This window comes from Micromesistius poutassou (genome assembly GCF_964030765.1).
Source record: "Micromesistius poutassou genome assembly, chromosome: 22".
Taxonomy (NCBI): Eukaryota; Metazoa; Chordata; class Actinopteri; order Gadiformes; family Gadidae; genus Micromesistius; species Micromesistius poutassou.
Genome location: NC_140292.1, coordinates 9074895 through 9097259, shown reverse-complemented (window position 1 = coordinate 9097259; position 22365 = coordinate 9074895). Strand labels below are relative to the sequence as shown.

Genomic DNA, 22365 nt, shown 5'->3' with positions numbered 1-22365 from the left:
TCAATGTCAACTACTGAACATTAATTGTTCATCAATGCCTATCCTATAAAATTAGAATATCAATGAATACTATATTTTTATGATATTTTAAATGTTATAAATGTTTATAATATTAATATTATTAATATTAATATTATTAATAATATTAACAACATTATTATTATTATTATATTATTATTAAATATGATATTACTATATCCCTTCCGTCTTTTCAAACTCAGTACTAATGAGGATTTGGGTGTTTTCTATTGGGTGGATGAGACTTTTTGTGGCCAATGGCCTTCCAGTTCCGACCCAGTGGGACCACGGCGGCGGCCCGGGACCCACATCTGGGTCGGGACCGCCACAACACCACGGCTGTCTGCGACCCCATTGCAAACGCCCTGATCTCACCACTCACCCCCCCCCCCCCCCCCCCCCCCCCTCCCCCTCTCCAGGATCCACATGGTGAGCACGCGTGGTCGTGAGGGAGGCAGCATGCCCCCCCGCTGACGTCCCGCCCCTCGCCCCCCCCCCCCCCCCCCCCAGGATGCCGGTGCAGGCCGCCCAGTGGACCGAGTTCCTGTCCTGCCCCGTCTGCTACAATGAGTTTGACGGCAGCGGCCACCAGCCCATCAGCCTGGGCTGCTCCCACACCGTGTGCAAGACCTGCCTGCACAAGCTGCACCGCAAGGCCTGCCCCTTCGACCAGACCCCCATCAGCACCGAGCTCCACCTGCTGCCCCTCAACCACGCCCTGCTGCAGCTGGTGGGGGCCCAGGTGAGGGGGCCGGGAGCGTGTGTGTGTGTGTGTGTGATTAGAACCAGTTTCTTTTGCCACAGCTTGAACTCAGGTCCATGCAACAATTGAATGAATCCTTGAATGCCCTTTATGCGATTCATGAAAAGCACTAGATAAAAGGGTCTTTGTGTTCGAAAAGTGCTTTATAAATACACTTATGAATGATAAATAAATCTATAAATAAAGCTGCCCTGCATCAATATAAGTCCACTGTCTGCAGAGAGACACATGCAGAACAAATGCCTGTTTGCAGTGTACTGTGCATACGTATGTATACATGCCAGTGCATGTGTCTGTGAGGCAGCATTTCTCCGTTGTGTGGGTCCTCAGGTGCCGGACGTCCAGCCGGTGTGTCTGAGCAGCGCTGAGGAGGTGGAGCACTACGAGGTCTGCAGGATGTGTGTGGAGGAGTTGGCTCTGTACCTGAAGCCCATCAGTGGAGCCAAAGGTACCGGCTGGACGATATCAATGAGCATAATAGCACTACATGAATGTTATGTTGTAGGACCTTTGTAATGTAGGATCACGGTTATTCATGTAAGAACGATGTTGATATCGCAGTGTATACGGTTGTTCATTTCCAATGCTATACAGTGAACCATGTATACTGTATTTAACATGCAAAAATACTTGATGATACCATCAACTATGATAATAATGATAATTGATGGTAAATCATCTTGGTGGTTTAGTCTAAATGCTGTGAATGGTTCTGGCAGCTGTGTGTTGGTGGACCCGGTGTTCAGTGATGAATACTCATAGGGCAGATTCTGATCTCCATGATAACAGAATGAGTTAAAATGTCTGAGGACACCACGGTCCAACCACATGGTCCATCTATAGACCAGGGTCAGACCACATGGTCCATCTATTACTCTGCTCTCTCTTTCTCTCTCTCTCTCTCTCTCTCTCTCTCTCTCTCTATCCTTCTCTCTCCCTCTCTCTATCCCTCTCGCTCCCTCCCTCTCTCTCTCTCTCTCCAACAGGCTCGGCCGCCCTGAGCCCCAGCCTGCTCAGCCGGCCCATGCAGAGGAAGCTTGTTACCATGGTGAACTGCCAGCTGGTGGAGGAGGAGGGGCGGGTGCGGGTGGTGCGGGCGGGCCGGTCGCTAGGGGAACGCACGGTGACGGAGCTCATCCTGCAGCACCAGAACCCCCAGCAGCTCTCCGCCAACCTCTGGGCGGCGGTGAGGGCCCGGGGCTGTCAGTTCCTGGGGCCGGGTGAGCCAGGGGCCCGCGGGGGCCCTGTCATAGAACACTATGTCGTGTTCTATAACGTTGACTTCTTGTGTTACATTATTGTGTATGATGTTGTATGTATGAGTTCATTATGGAACATTGTATTATGTTATTATATATTATATTTAATATAATACATTATACTATGTTATCTTATCTAACATTCACTTCTTATTCAATGTCTTATGTTACATTATTTAATATGATCTTATTGACCAGTTCATTATATAACATTATATTATGTTATATAACAATATCTTATAGTACATTATTTATATGATGGTATATCAATGTCTTATATTAAATTGGTTTATATTATTTTATATTACAATTCATTATATTACCTTATATTATCTTGTACAAAAAAATATTACATGACATTATATAAAATTATGTTATCTAACAGTGTAATATTTTTTATTTGATTTTATATTTTTCAAGCAGAGTTGAGTTCCTTGTATTCCTTAAAATCCTTGAACGAAACAAGATGATATGAATAATTAACTCTGCCACCATGTTAAGAGGAGGCTTTAAAGTATCTGAGTAGAATAGTAAGGGATCTAAATTCTCTTCTGCTCTGGCAGCTGTGTGTTGGTGGACCCGGTGTTCAGTGATGAATACTCATAGGGCAGATTCTGATCTCCATGATAACAGAATGAGTTAAAATGTCTGAGGACACCAGGGTCCAACCCCGTTGTACGTCTCTTATATATTGGGTACATTGTACACTTTATATCTGGTCAAAGTATTGTCGTATACTTTTATCACTGTTTCTCTACAATCTCATATTTGTCACTTACTGTCTCCCACTTTCTCATTTTTATCTCTCTCTCTCTCGCTCTGTGTGTATTGGTCTCTCTCTGTCTATGTGTGTCTCTCTCTCTCTCTCTCTCTGTCTGTCCCTCTCTCTCTCTCTCTGTCCCCAGCCATGCAGGAGGACGCGTTGAAGCTGGTTCTGCTGGCGCTGGAGGACGGCTCGGCGCTGTCCAGGAAGGTCCTGGTTCTGTTTGTGGTCCAGAAGCTGGAGGCCCGCTTCCCCCAGGCCTCCAAGACCAGCATCGGACACGTGGTGCAGCTCCTCTACCGGGCGTCCTGCTTCAAGGTGAGACGTCCACCACTGACCACATGCACCTGTGTGAGCCATAGGGGCTGAATGCGTCAGATTCACCGGTCGCATTCATGCCTGAGCGCTATACTGTAGCTGCTATACTGTAACTGTGTAGCAGTACCTTGTGCACACAACATGCATGGACGCTACAGGTACGCACACACATGCTGTCACACAGACACACACACACACACACACACACACGCACACGCACACGCACACACACACACACACACACACACACACACACACAGATACACACACACACACACACACACACATATACACACAGTGTTGCAGCAGTAGTTGCACTCCTTTATTCATTTAGCAGAAAGCATGACTATGTTGTTAGACCTCTGTAGTAGATGTTATAATAATGCTTCATTCAAATCTGCAAATAGGTAGACGACCTGATTAGAGGAGACTAGAATAGAGCCTCATTTACAACCTTGAGACATTTGAAGTCATCAGGGGGTTGCACTGCTCATTACGCTTTCAAACGCTGACTCAGCCATAGATTAGTGTTGTGGTGAATAGTCTTTTACTTCATACTACATTGTTCCCAGTGACAAAACGCTAGTCCTTGGGGCTTCATCAAACAAGTGGACAAGGAGAGACTGAGAGACTGAAAGTGGGAAATACAGAGAGAGAGAGAGAGAGAGAGCGAGAGAGAGAGAGAGAGAGAGAGAGAGAGAGAGAGAGAGAGAGAGAGAGAGACAGACTACTGAGAATACGGTTCAAGAAACTTCCAAAGGCTCCTTCATTCTGCTGCTGTGAGACAGAGGGTTGCAAAGAAAGAGATGAAAGAAGCAGAGGAGAGCAAGATTTTTCAAATTGAACAGCAGAGCTTTAAACCCGGTATCCACTGGTGTCTTGTGATGATTACTCATAGGGCAGATTCTGATGAGAGGAACATTCCCCTCAGCTGATCCGAATTTTGAGTTTCAAGTCTGAAGACACCAAGTTAAAGTCAAACACTTATTACCTACATTTGACTCAGTTAAACCGATCTGTGTGGCTATGACACTATTGGTTGAAATGTGAGGCTTGTTATCAGACAAGTTATCAAATATAAAATGGCTATAAACAGAATGTACTTTTGTTTGGCTTGCACAGTCCTCCAATACATGGAGGGTTCTAATGGTGGTGAAGGTCTGATGTAACGCTGAAGGGGTCTGGTCTGTACTCTGCAGGTGACTAAGCGAGATGAAGACTCGTCGCTGATGCAGCTGAAAGAGGAGTTCCGGTCGTACGAGGCGCTGCGGCGAGAGCACGACGCGCAGATCGTCCACATCGCCATGGAGGCGGGCCTGAGGATCTCCCCGGAGCAGTGGTCCTCCCTGCTGTACGGCGACCTGGTCCACAAGTCCCACATGCAGTCCATCATCGACAAGGTGCCCTTTCCCGATGAAACGCTAGCATGACGTTTGGCGTGCTGAGTACTACTCCGACACAAGGTCATACGAAAGTTTGAAATATAAATATCTTTATTTAAAAAACGTACGACGGGATAGTGCAGGGGCTTGAGTGTTCAGCCGGAAAGACCTGGGTGCACACCTCCATTATGTAATGCCTGATCCCCACCTGCTCCTTAATGTTCAACCATATTTTCTTTGTGGATGTAAACAAACAGAGCAGAAGCTACACTGCGTGCATAAAAAGTATACCACATTTTCCGCATATTCTGCTACCTACGTAACGCGCTGTTGGAGAGCTTCGCCCCGTTGTCCACCGCGTCGGCAGTGCGTCACGGTTTATGTTGTGCGTTCACACACACCGCTGTAGCTGCAGTCTCCAGAGTCATTTGCCAAGAGCGTCCAGGAACTGACCATCGTCCTGCAGAGGACCGGGGACCCCGCCAACCTCAACAGCCTGCGGGCCCCCCTGGAGCTGCTGGCCAACATCGACCACAACCCAGGTGAGCCCCTGTGGGGGGGGGCGGGCAGGGTCCCGCTCAGCGTGAACCCACTGGGCCCTGTCATGGAGGCCGGGCGTGTGGGTGGATGGCGGACGGGCGATAAATGGGTGATGGGTTGATGATGGGTGGATGGATGAAGGGTTGATGGACTTTAGATGGGTGCATGATGAATGGATGGAAGGATGAGGCGGGATGCATGACGGATGGATGAGGAGTGGGTGGATGATAGACGTCTGAAGAATAAGTCCCGCCTCTGAGGTGCCCGGTTCCCTCGTCAAATGTCGATGGGATATAACATGGGGTTTTTGAATGATCGTACATAACAAACTCTGACAATATAAAAGACCCAGTGGAAACTAGATGGAAAAAGTGTGTAGTTCAAAACGTGACGCAGCTTTTACTTCTTCCCCACCTACAGTTTGTTATGAGTTTGTTATGTACGATCATTCAAAAACCCTGTGTTATTTCCCGACCGAGGGAACCGGAGCCTCGGAGGCGGGGCTTATTCTTCAGAGGTCTATGGATGGATGGATGATGGATGGATGGATGGATGGATGATGGATGATGGATGATGGATGGATGGATTATGGATGGATGATGGATGATGGATGGATGGTTGATATATCATTAGGTAGCTAGGGGCACCCTTTTTAAAGCAGACATTTGATTTGTTTTAATATCTGTTATGTTACACTGTTGGATTGGCCAACATGCAGACAGGGAGGCTGTGAAAACATGTTTCATGATGTTGCCGTGAAGTTGGCGGATGGTTTCGGTGCGATTTGAAAACGTGGTCCCGTAACCATGGCGACTCATTTTTCTGTGGGCGTTTTTCTGGAGAGCCTAAAGTCACCATTAAACATTGTTCTCATCGTTGTTTTACTTGTCTTCAAGAACCTGTTTATCTATTTTTCAAGCATTTGAGCATGAGCATTCCCTAAAATACTGAAACAATGAAACAAAATGATATTAATCTTTCACTGTGCCACCATGTTAAGAGGAGGTTTTTAAAATATCTGAATAGAATAGTAAGGGATCTAAACCCTTCTGTTCTGGCAGCTGTGTGTTGGTGGACCCGGTGTTCAGTGATGAATACTCATAGGGCAGATTCTGATCTCCATGATAACAGAATGAGTTAAAATGTCTGAGAACACCAGGGTCCAACCACATGGTCCATCTATAGACCAGGGTCAGACCACATGGTCCATCTATAGATCAGGGTCAGACCACATGGTCCATCTATAGACCAGGGTCAAACCACATGGTCCATCTATAGACCAGGGTCAGACCACATGGTCCATCTATAGATCAGGGTCAGACCACATGGTCCATCTATAGACCAGGGTCAGACCACATGGTCCATCTATAGACCAGGGTCAGACCACATGGTCCATCTATAGACCAGGGTGGTTGGAAGCATTTTGTTTTGAGTTTTGACAGATGTTTACCTTTAACCTTATTAATTAGATTTCAACTCCAACGACACACAATGACTATCAGCTCATTCATTCCTCCATCCTGACCTGCTACTGCTCATGGATATGCTCACCTATATGATACTCCTTCTTTTTATCCCAAACACACTACGACCAAACTACAAACTGCCATAATTAGCAGTATTCCAGACAGTTGATACCATTACACCTAGAACAGGAAATGTAGCTACCACATTATAATGTTACTGTAATAAAATGTGTGAATGTTGTTTATTTTATTTTATTCATTCATTTCTCTTTCCGTAACCCATCAATTCTAGAAGTGATGGGGAATAGGAAGCTTTTGGCAGTTTTTAACATGTACACTTTGTATTTTTTAATCCTAATTTAATGTTTGGGTTGGCCTTGCAGTATTTCATTTTTGATATTAAATATTACATTTAATATCCTGCCTGTGCCTTTCTCGGTTCTTCTGAAATTTTCTCTCTGTCCTTCTTCTGAACTCTCTTTGTTCTTTTGCATGTACATTTACTTTCTGTTCTGAACTTGCTCTGTGCTTCTTCGTGTAGATTAACTCTCTCTGTTCTTCTTCTGAGCTCTCTGTTCTTCTTCTGAACTCTCTCTGTTCTCCTGCATGCAAAATAACTCTCTCTGTTCTTCTTTCTCATGCAGACGCCCCGGCGCCCTCGTGGGAGGACTTGGAGAGTGTGATGCTGGCGGTGAAGCTGGTGATCCAGGGGCTGGTGGAGTTCATCCAGAACTTCAGCAAGAAGAACCACGACAGTCCACAGGTAAACCAATGTGTGAGCGACGTGACGTTGGCACTAACGGTTGTATTCATGTTTCATAACTGCAATGAAACCTCATTTAGGATGGTTAAACAGTGTGTTGTATTTCACTGCTCGTCCAACAGAGCAGTGAAATACAGCGATCCAGATTTGTTAGCGTTTTGCTTGCATGATATCAATGCTGAGATCAAAAATCTAAACTCATTGGTTTGTGTTCAGCCTCAGGCCAACAGCAAGTACAAGACCAGCATGTGTCGGGACCTCCGCCAGCAGGGGGGCTGTCCCAGAGGAACCAGCTGCACCTTCGCACACACACAGGACGAGTTGGAAAAGTAGGTGACACACACACACACACACACACACACACACACGTTCTACAATAATGTGTGTGTGTGTCTCCTTCCTGTAACTCATCACGTCTCCTTCGTGTAACTCATCACCATATCTCTCCTGTAACTCCCCCCCCTCTCTCTCCTATAACTCGCCCCCCTCTCTCTCCTGTAACTCGCCCCCCTCTCTCTCCTGTAACTCGCCCCCCTCTCTCTCCTGTAACTCGCCCTCCTCTCTCTCCTGTAACTCGCCCCCCTCTCTCTCCTGTAACTCGCCGCCCTCTCTCTCCTGTAACCCGCCCCCCTCTCTCTCCTGTAACTCGCCCCCCTCTCTCTCCTGTAACTCGCCCCCCTCTCTCTCCTGTAACTCGCCCCGCTCTCTCTCCTGTAACTCGCCCCCCTCTCTCTCTCCTGCTCGCCCCCCCCCAGGTTCCGACTGAGGAACAAGAAGATCAGCAGCGCCGGGCGCCCCTTCCCCTTGTCCCAGGGGATTATGGGTAAGACCGTGACCAGCGGCGAGGGGGAGGAGCTGTCGGCGGGGGAGGGCCAGGCCTACAAGAGGACGCTGGAGAAGGCGGGGTCCGCTGCGTCGGAGACGGTTCCCACGGCGATGTGCCCGGCCCAGCATCTCCTGAGGAGCTCCTCGGGGACGGAGGAGACGACGCGGGGGACCGCCAACGGGTCCGGCGCCGGCGGGGACTCGGCGGGGCTGTCTGGGTCCAGCAGGTCGTCCGCAGGCTCCATGGAGCAGTAAGACCCGAGTCCTTCATGTTCCCCCTGTCTGTCTCTAGACGGTCGACTCCTTCCTGTTGTCTGACAGGCGTTACACAATGCAGGGGGAACTTCATAACCAAGGGGGTTGATTTTTGATAAGCAATGAGTATCAAATAAACAAAACCAAGTCAATTAAAATAGTTACAATGTACCCTTCTAATTAAAATGTGTAACCACTACAAATATACACTTCACTATAGAAAAGGTGATCGCTTATCAAATGATCATGTAAAGATGTTGCATCTATCTTGCATCACATCTCTTTTGATGTAAGGCAACATCAACATCATCTCACCTCAGACATATCATCATATTTACTATTGATCATGTGATCTAGATCGATGGGCTCTCTCTGGTTGTGGTTGCATGTGTATGGTGCTCTCCTTCACCAGGGCGCTGGCCTCTCCTCCCATGACCCCGGTGAGGAACCCTTCCCCATCGTCTTCCATGGCGACCGTTGGACACCAGGAGTGTGGCGCTTCCATGCCCAAACAAGGGCATTTCCTGCTCCGGGCTTCACAGCCATCGCAGACATCAGAGCTGTACTACCAGGAGAATCATCCTTACCAGACCTCCAGTGAGTCAAATGTACTTAATTATTATGAATACTAAATGCAACTGTACTGCCCTCGGGTCTTGTATCGTCTTTTCGTTTATCTTGTGTTCTTTATGTTTTCCCCTCGTCTGCACTCTTGTATTCTCTACTCTGCTCTTCTCTCCTGTCCATTCCTCTCTCCTCTCATCTTCTCTCTGCTCATCTCATCTCCTCTCCTCATCTCCTCTCCTCATCTCTCTGCTCCTCTCATCTTCTCTCTCCTCATCTCCTCTCCTCATCTCTCTCTCTCTCTCTCTCTCTCTCTCTCTCTCTATCTTTCTCATCTTCTCTCTGCTCATTTCATCTCTCTCTCTCCTCTCCTCTCCATTCCTCTCTTCCCCCTCGTCCTCATCTCCTCTACTATTCCCTGTTCTCCTCCTCTCTGTGTTTGTCTACACTCGTGGATCCTCCTCCTCTCCTCCCTCCCCCCTCTCCTCCCTCCCCCCCTTTCCTCCCTCCCCCCCCCCAGCCTCCTTCTACCCCTCCTCCCTCCACCCGCCCCACAAGCCCTGCATGGCCCGCTTCCTGCGCTCCTCCAACGTGCAGGAGTCCCACCTGCCCCCCTCGCCGTACCCCGCCGACCCCCATCAGTCCTCCACCTCGTCCTCCTCTTCATCGCCCTCCTCCTCCTCCTCCTCCTCTGCGTACGCAGCTCCTCCGTCCAGGGACCGGCTGGGGCCCCCCGCCTACCACGCCCACCCCCACCCGGGGCCGCACCACCAGTACGGGCCCCTGGCCGCGGGGCACTGCGTCTACGCCCCCCTCTACGACAGCAGGAGGGTGTGGAGGCCGCAGGTGAGGCGAGAGAGAGAGAGAGAGAGAGAGAGAGAGAGAGAGAGAGAGAGAGAGAGAGAGAGAGACTGAGAGAGAGAGAGAGAGAGAGAGAGAGAGAGAGAGAGACTGAGACAGAGAGACACCAATACAGAGAGAGAGAGAGACAGAGAGAGAGAGAGAGACATACACACACACACACAGACACAGAGAGAGAGACCAATACAGGGAGAGGGAGAGCGACAGAGAGAGACAAAGACGCAGAGAGATAGACGGGTCCGTTAAGGTCGACAGAGACTAGAGATCCTATTGGTTCCCCGCAACATTGGCCCGTGTGCTTCTCCTCCACACCGTGTCCTCGCCGCCGGGCTCTCATGTTCTCCCTCCCTCCCTCCCTCCCTCCCTCCCTCCCCCCCCGGTGGCGTCTGGCGGCTCGGGCGTCCCCAGCTGTACCACAGAGAGGACGCCAGGAGCAACTCCCTGCCCCCCGAGGTGCTGCATGCGTCGGTGTACCAGCCGCCGCTGCGCGAGCGGTTCAACTCCCTGGACAGCAACTACTGCTCCGGCGTGGAGCACCGCCCGGGGCTGCACCAGGTAGGGAAACAAGCGCCCCCCCCCCCCCCCTCTCTCTCTCTCTCTCTCTCGCTCTCTCTCTCTCTCTCTCTCTCTCTCTCTCTCTCTCTCTCTCATCCGCCTTCCTTCACTTTTCGTCTTTGTCTCTCTTGTTTGTAATCCTTCCAGTGCCTGAACAGGTGGGCTGGGATAGTTAAAGAAGTGATCTCACACACACACACACACACACACACACCACAATTATTTATTCGGTGCCTTCATTGGATGGCTTTTATTAATTTGAAGCCAGGGAAACAGCTTCCCACGCGCACACAGGCAGAGGAACGGGACGCTTTGAAGCCAATGGAAACACATAAAAAACACACACACATCTTCCTCTTCTTGTTTCTCGTGCTGCCGATCGCGCTAACAGCGAGCTAACAAGCTCCCCGCGCGTCTTGACGCTAGCGCGCCCGCTCCGACTTCCGCCGCCGTACATGGGCAGGCGCTTCCGCGGCGCGCTCTCTCCCCGACTTGAGGCTGGCTTTCTTTTCCCCGCCCTCATTACGGCGCACACGTACCCTCTTTGAAGTTCTCTTCCTCTCGCTGCTCAACGCCCACGTTATCTCACCTCCACCTTCGCTGCCACACATCATCATCTCCACCACCGCCGACACCACCTTCCTCCTCCTCCCCCTCCTCTTCCTCACTCCCACCTCTTCTTCCATATACGTCTCTCCGTTCTCTCCGCCGCTTCCTGCGCACGTGGTCCTCCTGACGCGTGAGACGCCTCATCCCGTAGGCGTCTCCACCAGACGACGTGGTTCGTGTGATATAACGCAGGAGAGATAATGACCCCGCGTGATATTGGTTGACTGTTGTACGAAATAACCAACAATGTTTCTTGGATGGATTGGATATTTACTATGTGAATCAATCACTGAATTGTCCAATTTCTCCTATTTTTTTCCTCTCCTCTCTTCTCCTCTTCACCCTTCTCCTCTCTCCTCTCTTCTCTTCTATTCTCTCTTAACCTTTCCTCTCCTCCTCTCTCCTCTCATCTCCTCTCCTTTCCTCCTCTACGCTCTTTTCTCCTCTCCTCTCCTCTCCTCTCCTCTCCTCTCCTCTCCTCTCTCCTCTCCTCTCCTCTCCTCTCCTCTCCTCTCCTCTCCTCTCCTCTCTCGTCTCCATCAGGACTATGGTCACGTTCCCCTCGGTTACGAGGATCTGTTCAGGAGGAAGCAGGAGCAGTGGACCCATCACCACCACCATCACCACCATCACCATGGCAACACAAACAGGCCCTCCCAGTCCTCCCCCATCTTCACTGTTGACTTCAGCACAGAGGTAAGAGTGTTTGGAAGTCTGAAATGGTAGATGTGTGGGAAGAACATAACAGACTTGGCAATGTGAAATACTGGATAATTCACTCCCCATTGTCCGTCCAATAATCAGATGTGCATCATGTGCATGTAAATGAACATGGATTAAAAGTGTGTTCAAATAACTATTACCCTGGCCTGAATGTGATGTAGTGACACCATTTTGTAGTCCAGAATTTAAAGGCAGGAAAATAAATAACTTCCAGAAGTAGATTACATTAGATCCCATATACTTTATAACAAATTCAATTTCATAGAATAGCTAGAAATATCACCCACCTGTGGCTGGCTTCTAACAAAACAAAATAAATAAATAAAATACAAGATACAAATCATTTATTTCCCTAACAATTACACGCATATCGTAAAGCGTGCCCAAATGATCATCCTGACGTTCTGATGTAAACGCTCATCATTTTCACGCCGGTCTCAGTTCCATGAGGGGTCTTAAGGGGCCTTAGACCGCTCAGTTGAAGCTTTATGTATCTATAGAGAAACACCAATTCTTGGCCTTGATACATCTGACTTTCACTTGGCTGTTGTTTTTTAAGTAGTCCTTTCTCAGGGCTTTTACACAAGCCTCAAACAGCAGTTTATACGCGCCTCCCCTGCTGATCTTGACAGAAAATCGTTCCTGAAAAGGAATTGCACCCTGCTAGTGCTTTATCCCTATGTGATTGCTCTGAATCATACATTTCTTCTTCAGTTTTGAAACACTAGCCTTAGGATGTTGTTGATTCAGCCTTTCTGCGGCTATCGCATTGTTAAATCAATGCATTTCATTTTATGAAAACAAATGCCCCCTTCGTGAAATGGACCGGCCCCCTCAGCCCTTCATCCTGGCCCCCTCAGTCCCTTCATCCTGGCCCCCTCAGTCCCTTCATCCTGGCCCCCTCAGCCCTTCATCCTGGCCCCCTCAGTCCCTTCATCCTGGCCCCCTCAGCCCTTCATCCTGGCCCCCTCAGCCCTTCATCCTGGCCCCGGGCCTTAACCCCCGACCCTGTATCCACAGTCCAGCGGGCCAGAAAGGTACAACCACCACTGTAACGGATATCAGATGGTTTGTACGTCCAGGCAGCCTGGCTTTGATCACATGACCCCCACTGAAAGCAAAAGTAGCGACTTGTTCTTGTAGTTGTGGTGTTTCAGCATGTGTGTGGGTTTTCATTCCTCTCTCTCTCTCTACTGAGGCCATCGCCCCATCCAATGCTATTTTAGAGTGAGTTAGTTGCTAAGCAACTGTGGAGGAAGATACCAACACCGATTCCCAGACGCGGTTTCCACAACCTTTGTGTGTGTGCACGTGCGCGTGTGCACACACCGTGTTTGTCCTTGTGTCGGTGTGCGGTTCTTTGTGTTTGGTTGTGTGCATTGTTGTACTGTGTGTACTGTTCCACACCCAAAGTCATAAAAAAACTGCCAACTCACCTCTCTGCTAGTTGGATGAGAAGCCCTCTCCAGCAAATTCTAGTCCACTCTTTTAATATTATCTACTCTTCTTCTATTCATTTGCCCTCTCCCTCTACTCTATCTTCTTCTTATTCTATCCTCCTCTGTTCCTCTCCTCTGTCGCTCTCCTCCTCTCTCCTCTCTTCTTATGCTACCATCCCCTGCTCCTATCCTCCTCTGTGCTCCGATCCTCCTCTGTCCCTCTCCTCCTCTCTCCTCCTCTGTCCCTCTCCTCCTCTCCTCCTCTGTCCCTCTCCTCCTCTCTCCTCCTCTGTCCCTCTCCTCCTCTCTCCTCCTCTGTCCCTCTCCTCCTCTGTGCTCCGCTGTCCCTCTCCTGCTCTGTGCTCCGCTCCTCTCCCCTGCAGCATGTGGAGAGCAGCGGGGGTCCGTGTGTGGGCTGCCGGTTCCGAGCGGAGGACAGCCTGGCCCACTACTCCCCCTGGTCCTGCAGCACCGTGCGGCCCTGCATCAGCCCCTTTGAGCCCGACAGCCAGGGGCCCGGCCCCGCCCGGCCCTGCTCTGAGCGCTCGGTACGGCGTGCTATGGGGGGCATGTTTTTATGAATGACTTTATGGATTTCGTCATTAGGAGGCTTCGGAATAGGTGTCGTGAAATACAAGCTGATCGATGAATGCATGAATGAATGAAGTGCACAACATGCAGTGAACGCTTTAATAATATGATACCCTTTTGGGTTTCCTGGTTTGCGCAGGAAGTGGACGGCAAGGGAGCGGGAAGCGGCGGCGGTAGCGGCGGGGACGCGGGGAAGCGGTGGCTGGCCTCCCTGGACCCTTACAGGCGACTGAAGGAGGAGGACCCCATCATTCCGTTTGGCGAGGGGCCCATCATCTCCAAGTGGGGGGCCATCTCCCGGGCGGCCAGGACCGGCTACCACACCTCGGCCCCCGTCCAGGCCACGGCCTGCCAGGGCAGCGCCTCCACCACGCCCATCAGCCTCAGAGGTAGGGGAGAGGCAGGGCCTCCACCACGCCCATCAGCCTCAGAGGTAGGGGAGAGGCAGGGCCTACTCCACACAAAGGGGGGGATTAGCCAGAAGGGCAACTCCTACATTTTTCAATCAATCCGTGGCACTACTGTGTAACCCATTGCATCACTTTACATCTAAACAAATAAATATCTTAATAAATGAATAGATACATAACCACATAGCGAATGAATGGAAGAATGCGACGACGATTCTGCAGCCCCGGTTAAGAAGAATAGCCCTGAATAGTCTTCTAGACAGACGTCCTTCATAAGAGTAGCCAAGCACAAAGGCAGAAAATAGCAGCAATAATATCATAATATCAGCACAATAATATCCGCAGGCACACTAGCAAGCCACACAATCCTACTAATAATTGAGCATTAAAAAACTTGTGCGCGTGTGTATTTTGTTACTCTGTTCCTAGTGTTGACTTTTAGTGATTGTTTTTGTGTAGACTACGTCCCTCACTTGGATCACAGTGACTACCGCTGGAGCTCCAGAGGCTCTGACTCCTCCAGTCACTCCAGCTTCCTAGAGAGGTAATCCCCACTATATAACCTCTATACTAACCCTATAACTACTAACTCCATATATAACCTCTATATTCATAACTACCAACCCCATATATAACCTCCATTCATAACTACCAACTCCATATATAACCTCTATATTCATAACTACCAACCCCATATATAACCTCCATTCATAACTACCAACTCCATATCTAACCTCTCTATACAAACTACTAACTCCATATATAACCTCTATACATAGCTACCTACTCCATATGTAACCTCTATACATTTGGAGTAGGTAGCTATGTATAGAGGTTATATATGGAGTTAGTAGTTTGTATAGAGAGGTTAGATATTGGAGTTGGTAGTTATGAATTCACCAGCCAGTTCACCATATATAACCTCTCTAAATAACAAAAAGAGTAATATATGTAGTGTGCAAAAGACTTGATTTACACGTTAAGTATATTATTATAATACATGTGTTTTGGTGTGTGTGTGTGTGTGTGTGTATGTGTGCTTGTGCCTGCGTGCGCGTGTGTGCTTGTGCCTGCGCGTGCACGTGCCGGCGTGCGTCCGTGTGTGTGTGTGTGTTGCGTCCGTCCGCGTGCGCGTGCGCGCGTGCAGTGAGCAGCTGTGCGTGTCCGACCTGGCCGCGCCCCGCCGCTCCCTGAGCGGCGAGGACCTGCAGGCCCCCCACCCCCCGACGGCCTACAGCCAGGACCGGGAGGAGCAGCCCGGCGAGCGGCGCCACAGCCAGACGGAGACGGAGACGGCCGACCGGGACATCGAGCTGGAGCTGTCGGTGCTGGACCTGGAGGACTCCGACCCGCTGGACGCCCAGTCGCAGGTCAGTAGCCTGCAGCCGCCGCCGCCGGACCGGACCGCGAGAAGCGCCGCCGCCGCCGCCGCCGCACGGCTGACACTGAGGGAGGACGGGGGCAAACGGATCGGCACCTGAAGCTGACGTTAGCCCCGCTGACGCGCCCCTCCCCCCCCCCACCCCTCGCGTTTTCTTTTTCTTTTGATATCGTCGAGTTCCACGTCACGGAACGAAGAGCACGGGGTGGCGGTCTTATCCCAAATGGACAGGATATGGATGTTAAAATACGTTATAGCTTCCTGCACAGAGGGCTTTGCTGCTGCAGACCCTAGGCCCAAATATAAAACAGATATACGATATTAGTCGTGAATCGGAGTCTTGAGTATCTGGATGGTCTCACGGGACCGGGAGGCCCCTGAGGTAGACGCCGCGTCGTGACTCTTTAAGCGGCTCGGTTTGACAGAGGAACCCGGATCTTTCGGATCAAGGGACTTAACGCTCTTTGTCTTCAAAGGAGTCGTCTCAGGACCCCTCCTCCCTCCACCGCCTGCAACCCCAACCTCCCCCCTCCTCCCGCCCCGCCCCCCTCCCCTCCCCGGAGGACGAGCGCGCCGGGCCAGACAAGATGGACGCTCACCTGCTGAAGAAGATGGCGTTCAGGTGAGTTACCGTGGTAACAAGCACAGCAGCCTGCTTGTCGGTTGCGTTTTGTCGGCTAGTTATGAGATCCACGTTGAGCGGAGCTGAAAGACACACGTAGGGTGCACAGATTGCAGTGGTAACAATGGAACAGGTGCATATGTTCATATCCTATTCCCACTCCACATTCAATCAAATGACACAAACCAGTTGACTCTTAACCAGTTGCATTGAAGATACAATACAACGTCAAAGAGCATTTTCACTCACCGGTGATCGACAATAGAGTTTTCTACTCTATCGTCAATCTAATAAATCACACTCTCTCTCTCTCTCTCTCTCACCCTGTTCCAGAAAGTCTCCTGGAGGTTTGATGTCGGGGGGTGTTGGTGTTGGTAAGCTGATGCTGCGGACGAGACCACCTCGGCGGGGAAACGCGGGGAGCTGCCCCCCCACCTCCCTGGGAGCAGAGATGCTGCTCAACGGAAGCTAAGAAGACACAAAGACCCCCGAGTCACAGACCTCCACTACTGAAGACACAGAGTCATAGACCTCCACTAATGAAGACAGACAGAGTCATAGACCTCCACTAATGAAGACAGACAGAGTCATAGACCTTCACTAATGAAGACAGACAGTCATAGACCTCCACTACTGAAGACACAGAGTCATAGACCTCCACTACTGAAGACAGACAGTCATAGACCTCCACTACTGAAGACAGACAGTCATAGACCTCCACTACTGAAGACAGACAGTCATAGACCTCCACTACTGAAGACACAGAGTCATAGACCTCCACTACTGAAGACAGACAGTCATAGACCTCCACTACTGAAGACAGACAGAGTCATAGACCTCCACTACTGAAGACACAGAGTCATAGACCTCCACTACTGAAGACACAGAGTCATAGACCTCCACTACTGAAGACAGACAGTCATAGACCTCCACTACTGAAGACACAGAGTCATAGACCTCCACTACTGAAGACAGACAGTCATAGACCTCCACTACTGAAGACAGACAGTCATAGACCTCCACTACTGAAGACAGACAGTCATAGACCTCCACTACTGAAGACACAGTGTCATAGACCTCCACTACTGAAGACAGACAGTCATAGACCTCCACTACTGAAGACAGACAGTCATAGACCTCCACTAATGAAGACAGACAGAGTCATAGAGCTTCACTACCGAGGACACAGTGTCATAGATCTCCACTAATGAAGACAGACAGAGTCATAGAGCTTCACTACTGAAGAAATAGTCATAGACCTTCACTACTGAGGACACACTACACAGAGTCACAGACTTTCACTAATGAAGACAGACAGAGTTATAGACCTTCACTAAGGAACAGTCCAGTCTGCCTCACTGAAACAGGGTTATAACATCAAGTTCATCGCGCGTATTTCATTGTTTTGTTGATCTATTCTCCTGTAGCAAATGTAAGACGCCAATGTGGCTCTGTGGCTTCCAAAAACCCAAGAGATGATTGAGAGGAGTGATGAGTTATTTTTGCATTTACGGCTCCGCCCACCTTGTGACCTTATCTGTGGGTTTCACATTGCCCCGTGAGTGTAGTTCACCCATGTTGTTTCCCCCTCCCCTGTCATGATAACATTGAGGTTGTAGGAGTTTGTGCTGTTGCCAACGCTGTTCAGCCACATAACCTTAGGGTCTACGGCCTAATGGACATGTGCAGGTGGTCAAAGCACCATCTGACATTATGCTCTTTTTTGTTGCGTGTAGCCTCCGTTGTCTATTTTGGTCAAACGCACGGGTGTTGCTGTCGTTTTATTTTTAAACTGGTAGACATACGTTGCATGACTCGTTCGGCATTCCCATGTGCCGTTTAATGTGAAAACGTCAGAATATCCGCTTTAAGCAGCTATATGTTATGTTAGCTAGACTGTCATAGACTGTTGGCTGTTGACTGTCATTACTTTACATAAATTATAATTTCTTCACAATAACTATCAGACATTAACTATCGAACTCTAACATCATCCCTCATTATCAATTCCAACATTGGTTCTTCCCAATCAGTTATTATTACATCTTGCTTTGAAATTTGTTCTGTGCTGTGATGTTTGCTCATGATGCTGTTAATCTCACCACAATCTCAAAGCTTCTGCCTGTGCAGACTAATGCTTACAGACACACAGACGCACAAGGCTGTTTCATTGTCTGGCAAGTCAAATGACCTGAAAGCCCATGACAAACTCCCAATTCACCAGTACCCCACGGGAGCCTAGCAAACAACAGAATACTGTTCGAAGCAGAGCATCTTACCTACGCACTTTCACTGTCGTCAAAGGTTCTCTTTGGGTAATAGGTTACAGAACCCAACCCAACATCATTTCTACCTAAAATGTCTTGGTCGGTCAATGTAATATTATACTATTTTATGAAACCGTTTACATATATCTGTATTATCTTTCTTCCCACACTATGGTGTCTCGCACTATTCACTTTAACACGCGGTGACAGCTGCAATCGGTGTGTTTCGCAGCAGTGTTTTGTGAAATGTTACACATTCTACACATACACACGAGTGCACTAATGTGTGTGTGTTGTGCTAATGTGTGACTGGGCCTTCATTTCACTCCGTAGTGGCCTTTGATTCACTGCTAATGTGGTTAAGATGTTACAGTACAAAATTACACTTAGGTCCAAAAGCTTCTGACAACCAATCTTGTATTTGTGGTGCATAATAGCTCGCAGTAGCAGGTGGTCAATACTAGGAGATCACTTTCATTGAGAGTCATGGCATCTCCTTTGCACTGCAATTCAAATTAGATTTCACCGGCGTAGATGTGTTCACTTTTACACACCGAACGAAAGCCTTGTTTTGTTTATTGTCTGTTCCATGGCGTATTTTTGCTTGATATTCTACAAAGTTTGCCAACTTCTATGAAGTTTTTCGTCAGTGTATTTTGTATTTGGAACTTTGCTTTTTGATATTGTTGTTGTTGTCGTCTCTCGTGTTAACCTGTCATCAGACATATGTTGTTCCTGCAAAAAGACGGTGCATCGAGTTAGCATTTTGTAAACGTTCTGAATACTGTCTGGTGGTCAATTCCCTCCAGTGTTGTAATGTGGCAGCAGCAGCAGCACCATCTGGAAGCGTTCACTCACAGAAACCATTAGGGCTTATTAGAATATAAGAAACCCAGCCTAGCTACGTACTGTTAGATAGTAAGTAGATAGGGTCATATATATACGTACAGTATATCCAAGCAGCTCGGCAAATATTCAGAACAAAGCAGAAACTATTCCAATGTCTTTTGTTTGTTGTTGAAGGATCTTTCATTACGAACACGGGGGGGAAAGCAAGGGTTGTTTATTCTTGTTATTGCTGTCACTTAGAGCTGCATGGGGTGAAACATGGCTGGATCTGTTTTGTCAGCTGAGTGGTGGAATGTGCTCAAGGCCATTCGTTGCACCCAGATATGTGCTGATGCATTACCACCCCCTGTATCTGTTTTCAACCTCTCGTTTGAAGTCATGTCATGTGAGTGCCACGTTATTTACAGTACAGTCCATCAATCCCTGCAATATACACATTTTGTTTTATTCTATGTTTTTGTTTCAACATAAAATATATGACAGGAGAAAAGGCTTGGGCAATTCGAGGAAAATGACATCAGTTTCATATTCTTTCCACTAGAGGGGGGTAGATTGCTGTTTCTGAATTCTCAGGGAAACTTCACGTCACTATACACTCGTGGATTCAGCCGTTTTGATATGGCACTGTCATGAGGAGTATTAACACGAATGGCATAGTGATGTCAACAAAATAACTTGCAAGTGTTTGCTTTGCTAGTATTTTGTCATTTCTTGATTGACATAAGCTTTGTTTATATTATTATTATTATTATTATTATTAATGTCACCATTATCCATACCCAAGAAGACAGGGTATAATGTATAAACATTAATGTTTTGAATGACTTTTGAAAAACGTAAATTTCGGGTTTTCCTTTGTTCATATCTGTATGGCATCGACGCGTCCATGTATCGGGTGATTGCTTCGCACTGTTTCCCTCACCATCACAGCCAACGGTGAACGAGTGTCGCTCCACATCCTGGCTCATGCATGCCATATATCTCCATCTGTGACAGCCGAGGATGAATGGTGGTTTCTGTAGTTGTGATACAACACTCCCAGCGCTGTAAGAGTTCTGCACATGCCCACTGTGTGGCCAGGCCAACTATTGTAGTTTGCCTGCAGCATTTTAAATGTTTGCAAAAAAATATAATTGACAATAGAAATTCTATTATAATTACTTTCGTTCTTATTATTAATATGAATACGTTTTTGTGGGAATCTGTTGCAGGTATTCTAAGTGTGCTTTTCTTTTTGAAATTTGAAGGTTTATCAAGGTTGTTTAAATATTTTTACCAGCCAAAAGTAGATAGATAGAGAAAAAGCCTGCTTGTTGATTATGAACCTTAAGACGGAACGGAATCTTTGTTTTACTATTAATGTCTGTTATTAGACATGTCCTTTGAAAATCAATTGTTGGATTGAAATGCACATGAATCATATAGAGAGATGGTACAGATCTCTCCTCCTATACTGCTATCGCTGGTTAAGGAGCTTAGATCATCATGTGTAACAACCTGTGATGACCAGCACTATCTGTTCAACTCCAAGGGACACATGGAGTAATTTCAGAGTGAGGAAACATCTGAAGATCCTATATATTAAAGATGTCCCCGTATTAATGAATAATACTGTTATGTATTCCATTTATTTCCTCGGAAATACCACAATGTGAAGAGGTCTGTGTTTTGCTTACTGTAGGACAGGAATAGACCTACGAGGACAGTCGATGTGCTCTATCAAGATATTTCTACGAATGTTTAATGTTGAACAATTATTATGATATTGTATTTTTCTGGTTGATTGGGCTGTTTTGCACTTATTCATGAGCAGGTTGGCCTCTTGGAGCGGTGTGCTGCTCTGTTACACTGAACGAAGAGGAACAGGCTGATATCAGCACCAGAACCCGCATGCTTCAATAAAGAAAAAACAATCACAGGACATGCTGGTGTACTTCTTCTTGATCTAATGTATCTAACGTGCTGTTATAACGACTACGGGTCTGACTGGACCTCTTTTAGTTCATCCATCGCCCTGAATCACAACTAAAACTCATTGAATTTCAAAGAGTTTTCAAGAGGCGTGCTCTTGAAAGTTTTATAATCAAAAACCTTTATAAACCAAATACAATCCATCCATCTATCCATGTCACATTGCTGCAGGCTTAGATATGTGGGATTGAGTTCTCTGTAGGTGTAAATGGTGTTGCTTTGTGACTCACACACACTCACACAGACATTCACACAAGTTAATATATCAATTTTCCAAAGGAGTTGAAAAACCAAATGGTTTCAAGGTCTGACTTATAAATAAATTTCAAAAGTCTGACTTTGTATGAGAACATTCATGATAAAATAGTTTTCATGTCACCACAGCTGCCACTGAACTTGACATTATGGGCGTGGCTATTTGCCAACTGCGTTTATAAGTAGAGGCTGTAAACTCAAACCAAATTGACTACTCTGTACTTCTCTACAATAACCCATCATTCAACTAATTTCAATGGCATGTCACCCCTATCTCGTTAGGTGAAGGCCGCATATAAGTAGCTTACCAAAAGTTTAATACAAGGATTGTCTCAGCATCCTTGTCATGTGTAATGCTACCCTTCCTGCTGCACGGAAGAGGGCAGTGAACGGCGCATGCGCAGTGTCAGGTGGTTGGCTTGGGTTGTGTTTACAGCTCGGCTGGATGCTGTGGCTGGTATTGCTAGAGAGTACAATGTTGTGGCAACCGCCCATGAAATAACTATCACGGTGGAAAAAGGTAAGGCCGATGACACCTTGCATGTGCATTCGTCTCTTAAACGGAAATGCTCCGTTTCGTACGCGATGTTCTCCTTTAATTTGGTCTCTACTGTCATGTTAGCTTGTTTAGCTCGCGCTAGCTCCCAGTCTGGTCAGTCCCAGTCTCATCACGGCCTGTCGGAGGGCTTCACGACCGAGGACATGCGACACCTGTTTTCAGGGTGGATATGTGGTGTATCTTCATTGTGCGGAGTGCTACACCCTCTCTACGTGGGTGCACATGTCCCCCCATGGATGTCCTCCATCACTGGACAGCTGTCGTGGTTCTGGCGGACAGCAGCGACCCGGGGTTCGGTCGGGTCCCCCCCCCCGCTGATGGCCAGCTCTGTGCATCCACATTGGGTCTGGTCATGTA

The 22365-nt window shown here is 48.0% G+C and overlaps 2 protein-coding genes across 5 annotated transcripts in view; both read left to right on the top strand.

Annotated features, from left to right (window-relative positions):
- The first annotated feature begins 494 nt into the window (after positions 1 to 494).
- Positions 495 to 21144, top strand: rc3h2 (ring finger and CCCH-type domains 2). Of its 3 annotated transcripts, none has more exons than XM_084486659.1 (19): positions 495 to 760; positions 1112 to 1229; positions 1768 to 2001; positions 2946 to 3121; positions 4321 to 4521; positions 4913 to 5045; positions 7154 to 7272; positions 7489 to 7601; positions 8028 to 8348; positions 8765 to 8949; positions 9620 to 9762; positions 10186 to 10332; positions 11485 to 11637; positions 13487 to 13651; positions 13834 to 14083; positions 14564 to 14648; positions 15252 to 15474; positions 15962 to 16107; positions 16441 to 21144. In XM_084486659.1, exons 1-19 carry the CDS (start codon positions 530 to 532, stop codon positions 16577 to 16579), a joined length of 3282 nt encoding a protein of 1093 aa, XP_084342785.1. In that variant the 5' UTR covers positions 495 to 529; the 3' UTR covers positions 16580 to 21144. The 3 variants fall into 3 exon arrangements, with proteins under 3 accessions (XP_084342785.1, XP_084342784.1, XP_084342786.1); XM_084486658.1 differs by having other exon boundaries at positions 9437 to 9762; XM_084486660.1 differs by lacking the exons at positions 15962 to 16107; positions 16441 to 21144 and having other exon boundaries at positions 9437 to 9762; positions 13834 to 14127; positions 15252 to 15388.
- Positions 21145 to 21857: 713 nt separating this feature from the next.
- The window catches only part of rabgap1 (RAB GTPase activating protein 1), a 72704-nt gene continuing 72196 nt past the window's right edge, over positions 21858 to 22365 (top strand). For both annotated transcript variants that reach the window (XM_084486918.1, XM_084486917.1), the window contains exon 1: positions 21858 to 21969. The gene's annotated coding sequence lies outside the window, so the exon portion shown is untranslated. The remainder of the gene's footprint in view (positions 21970 to 22365) is intronic.

Bases quoted from the DNA above. Each gene is read 5' to 3' on its own strand.
- rc3h2 (XM_084486658.1), top strand. From the start codon at position 530: ATGCCGGTGCAGGCCGCCCAGTGGACCGAGTTCCTGTCCTGCCCCGTC. The intron at 4,522-4,912 runs GTGCCCTTTCCC...ACACCGCTGTAG, and splicing joins TGCAGTCCATCATCGACAAG to CTGCAGTCTCCAGAGTCATT. The intron at 16,108-16,440 runs GTGAGTTACCGT...ACCCTGTTCCAG, and splicing joins CTGAAGAAGATGGCGTTCAG to AAAGTCTCCTGGAGGTTTGA.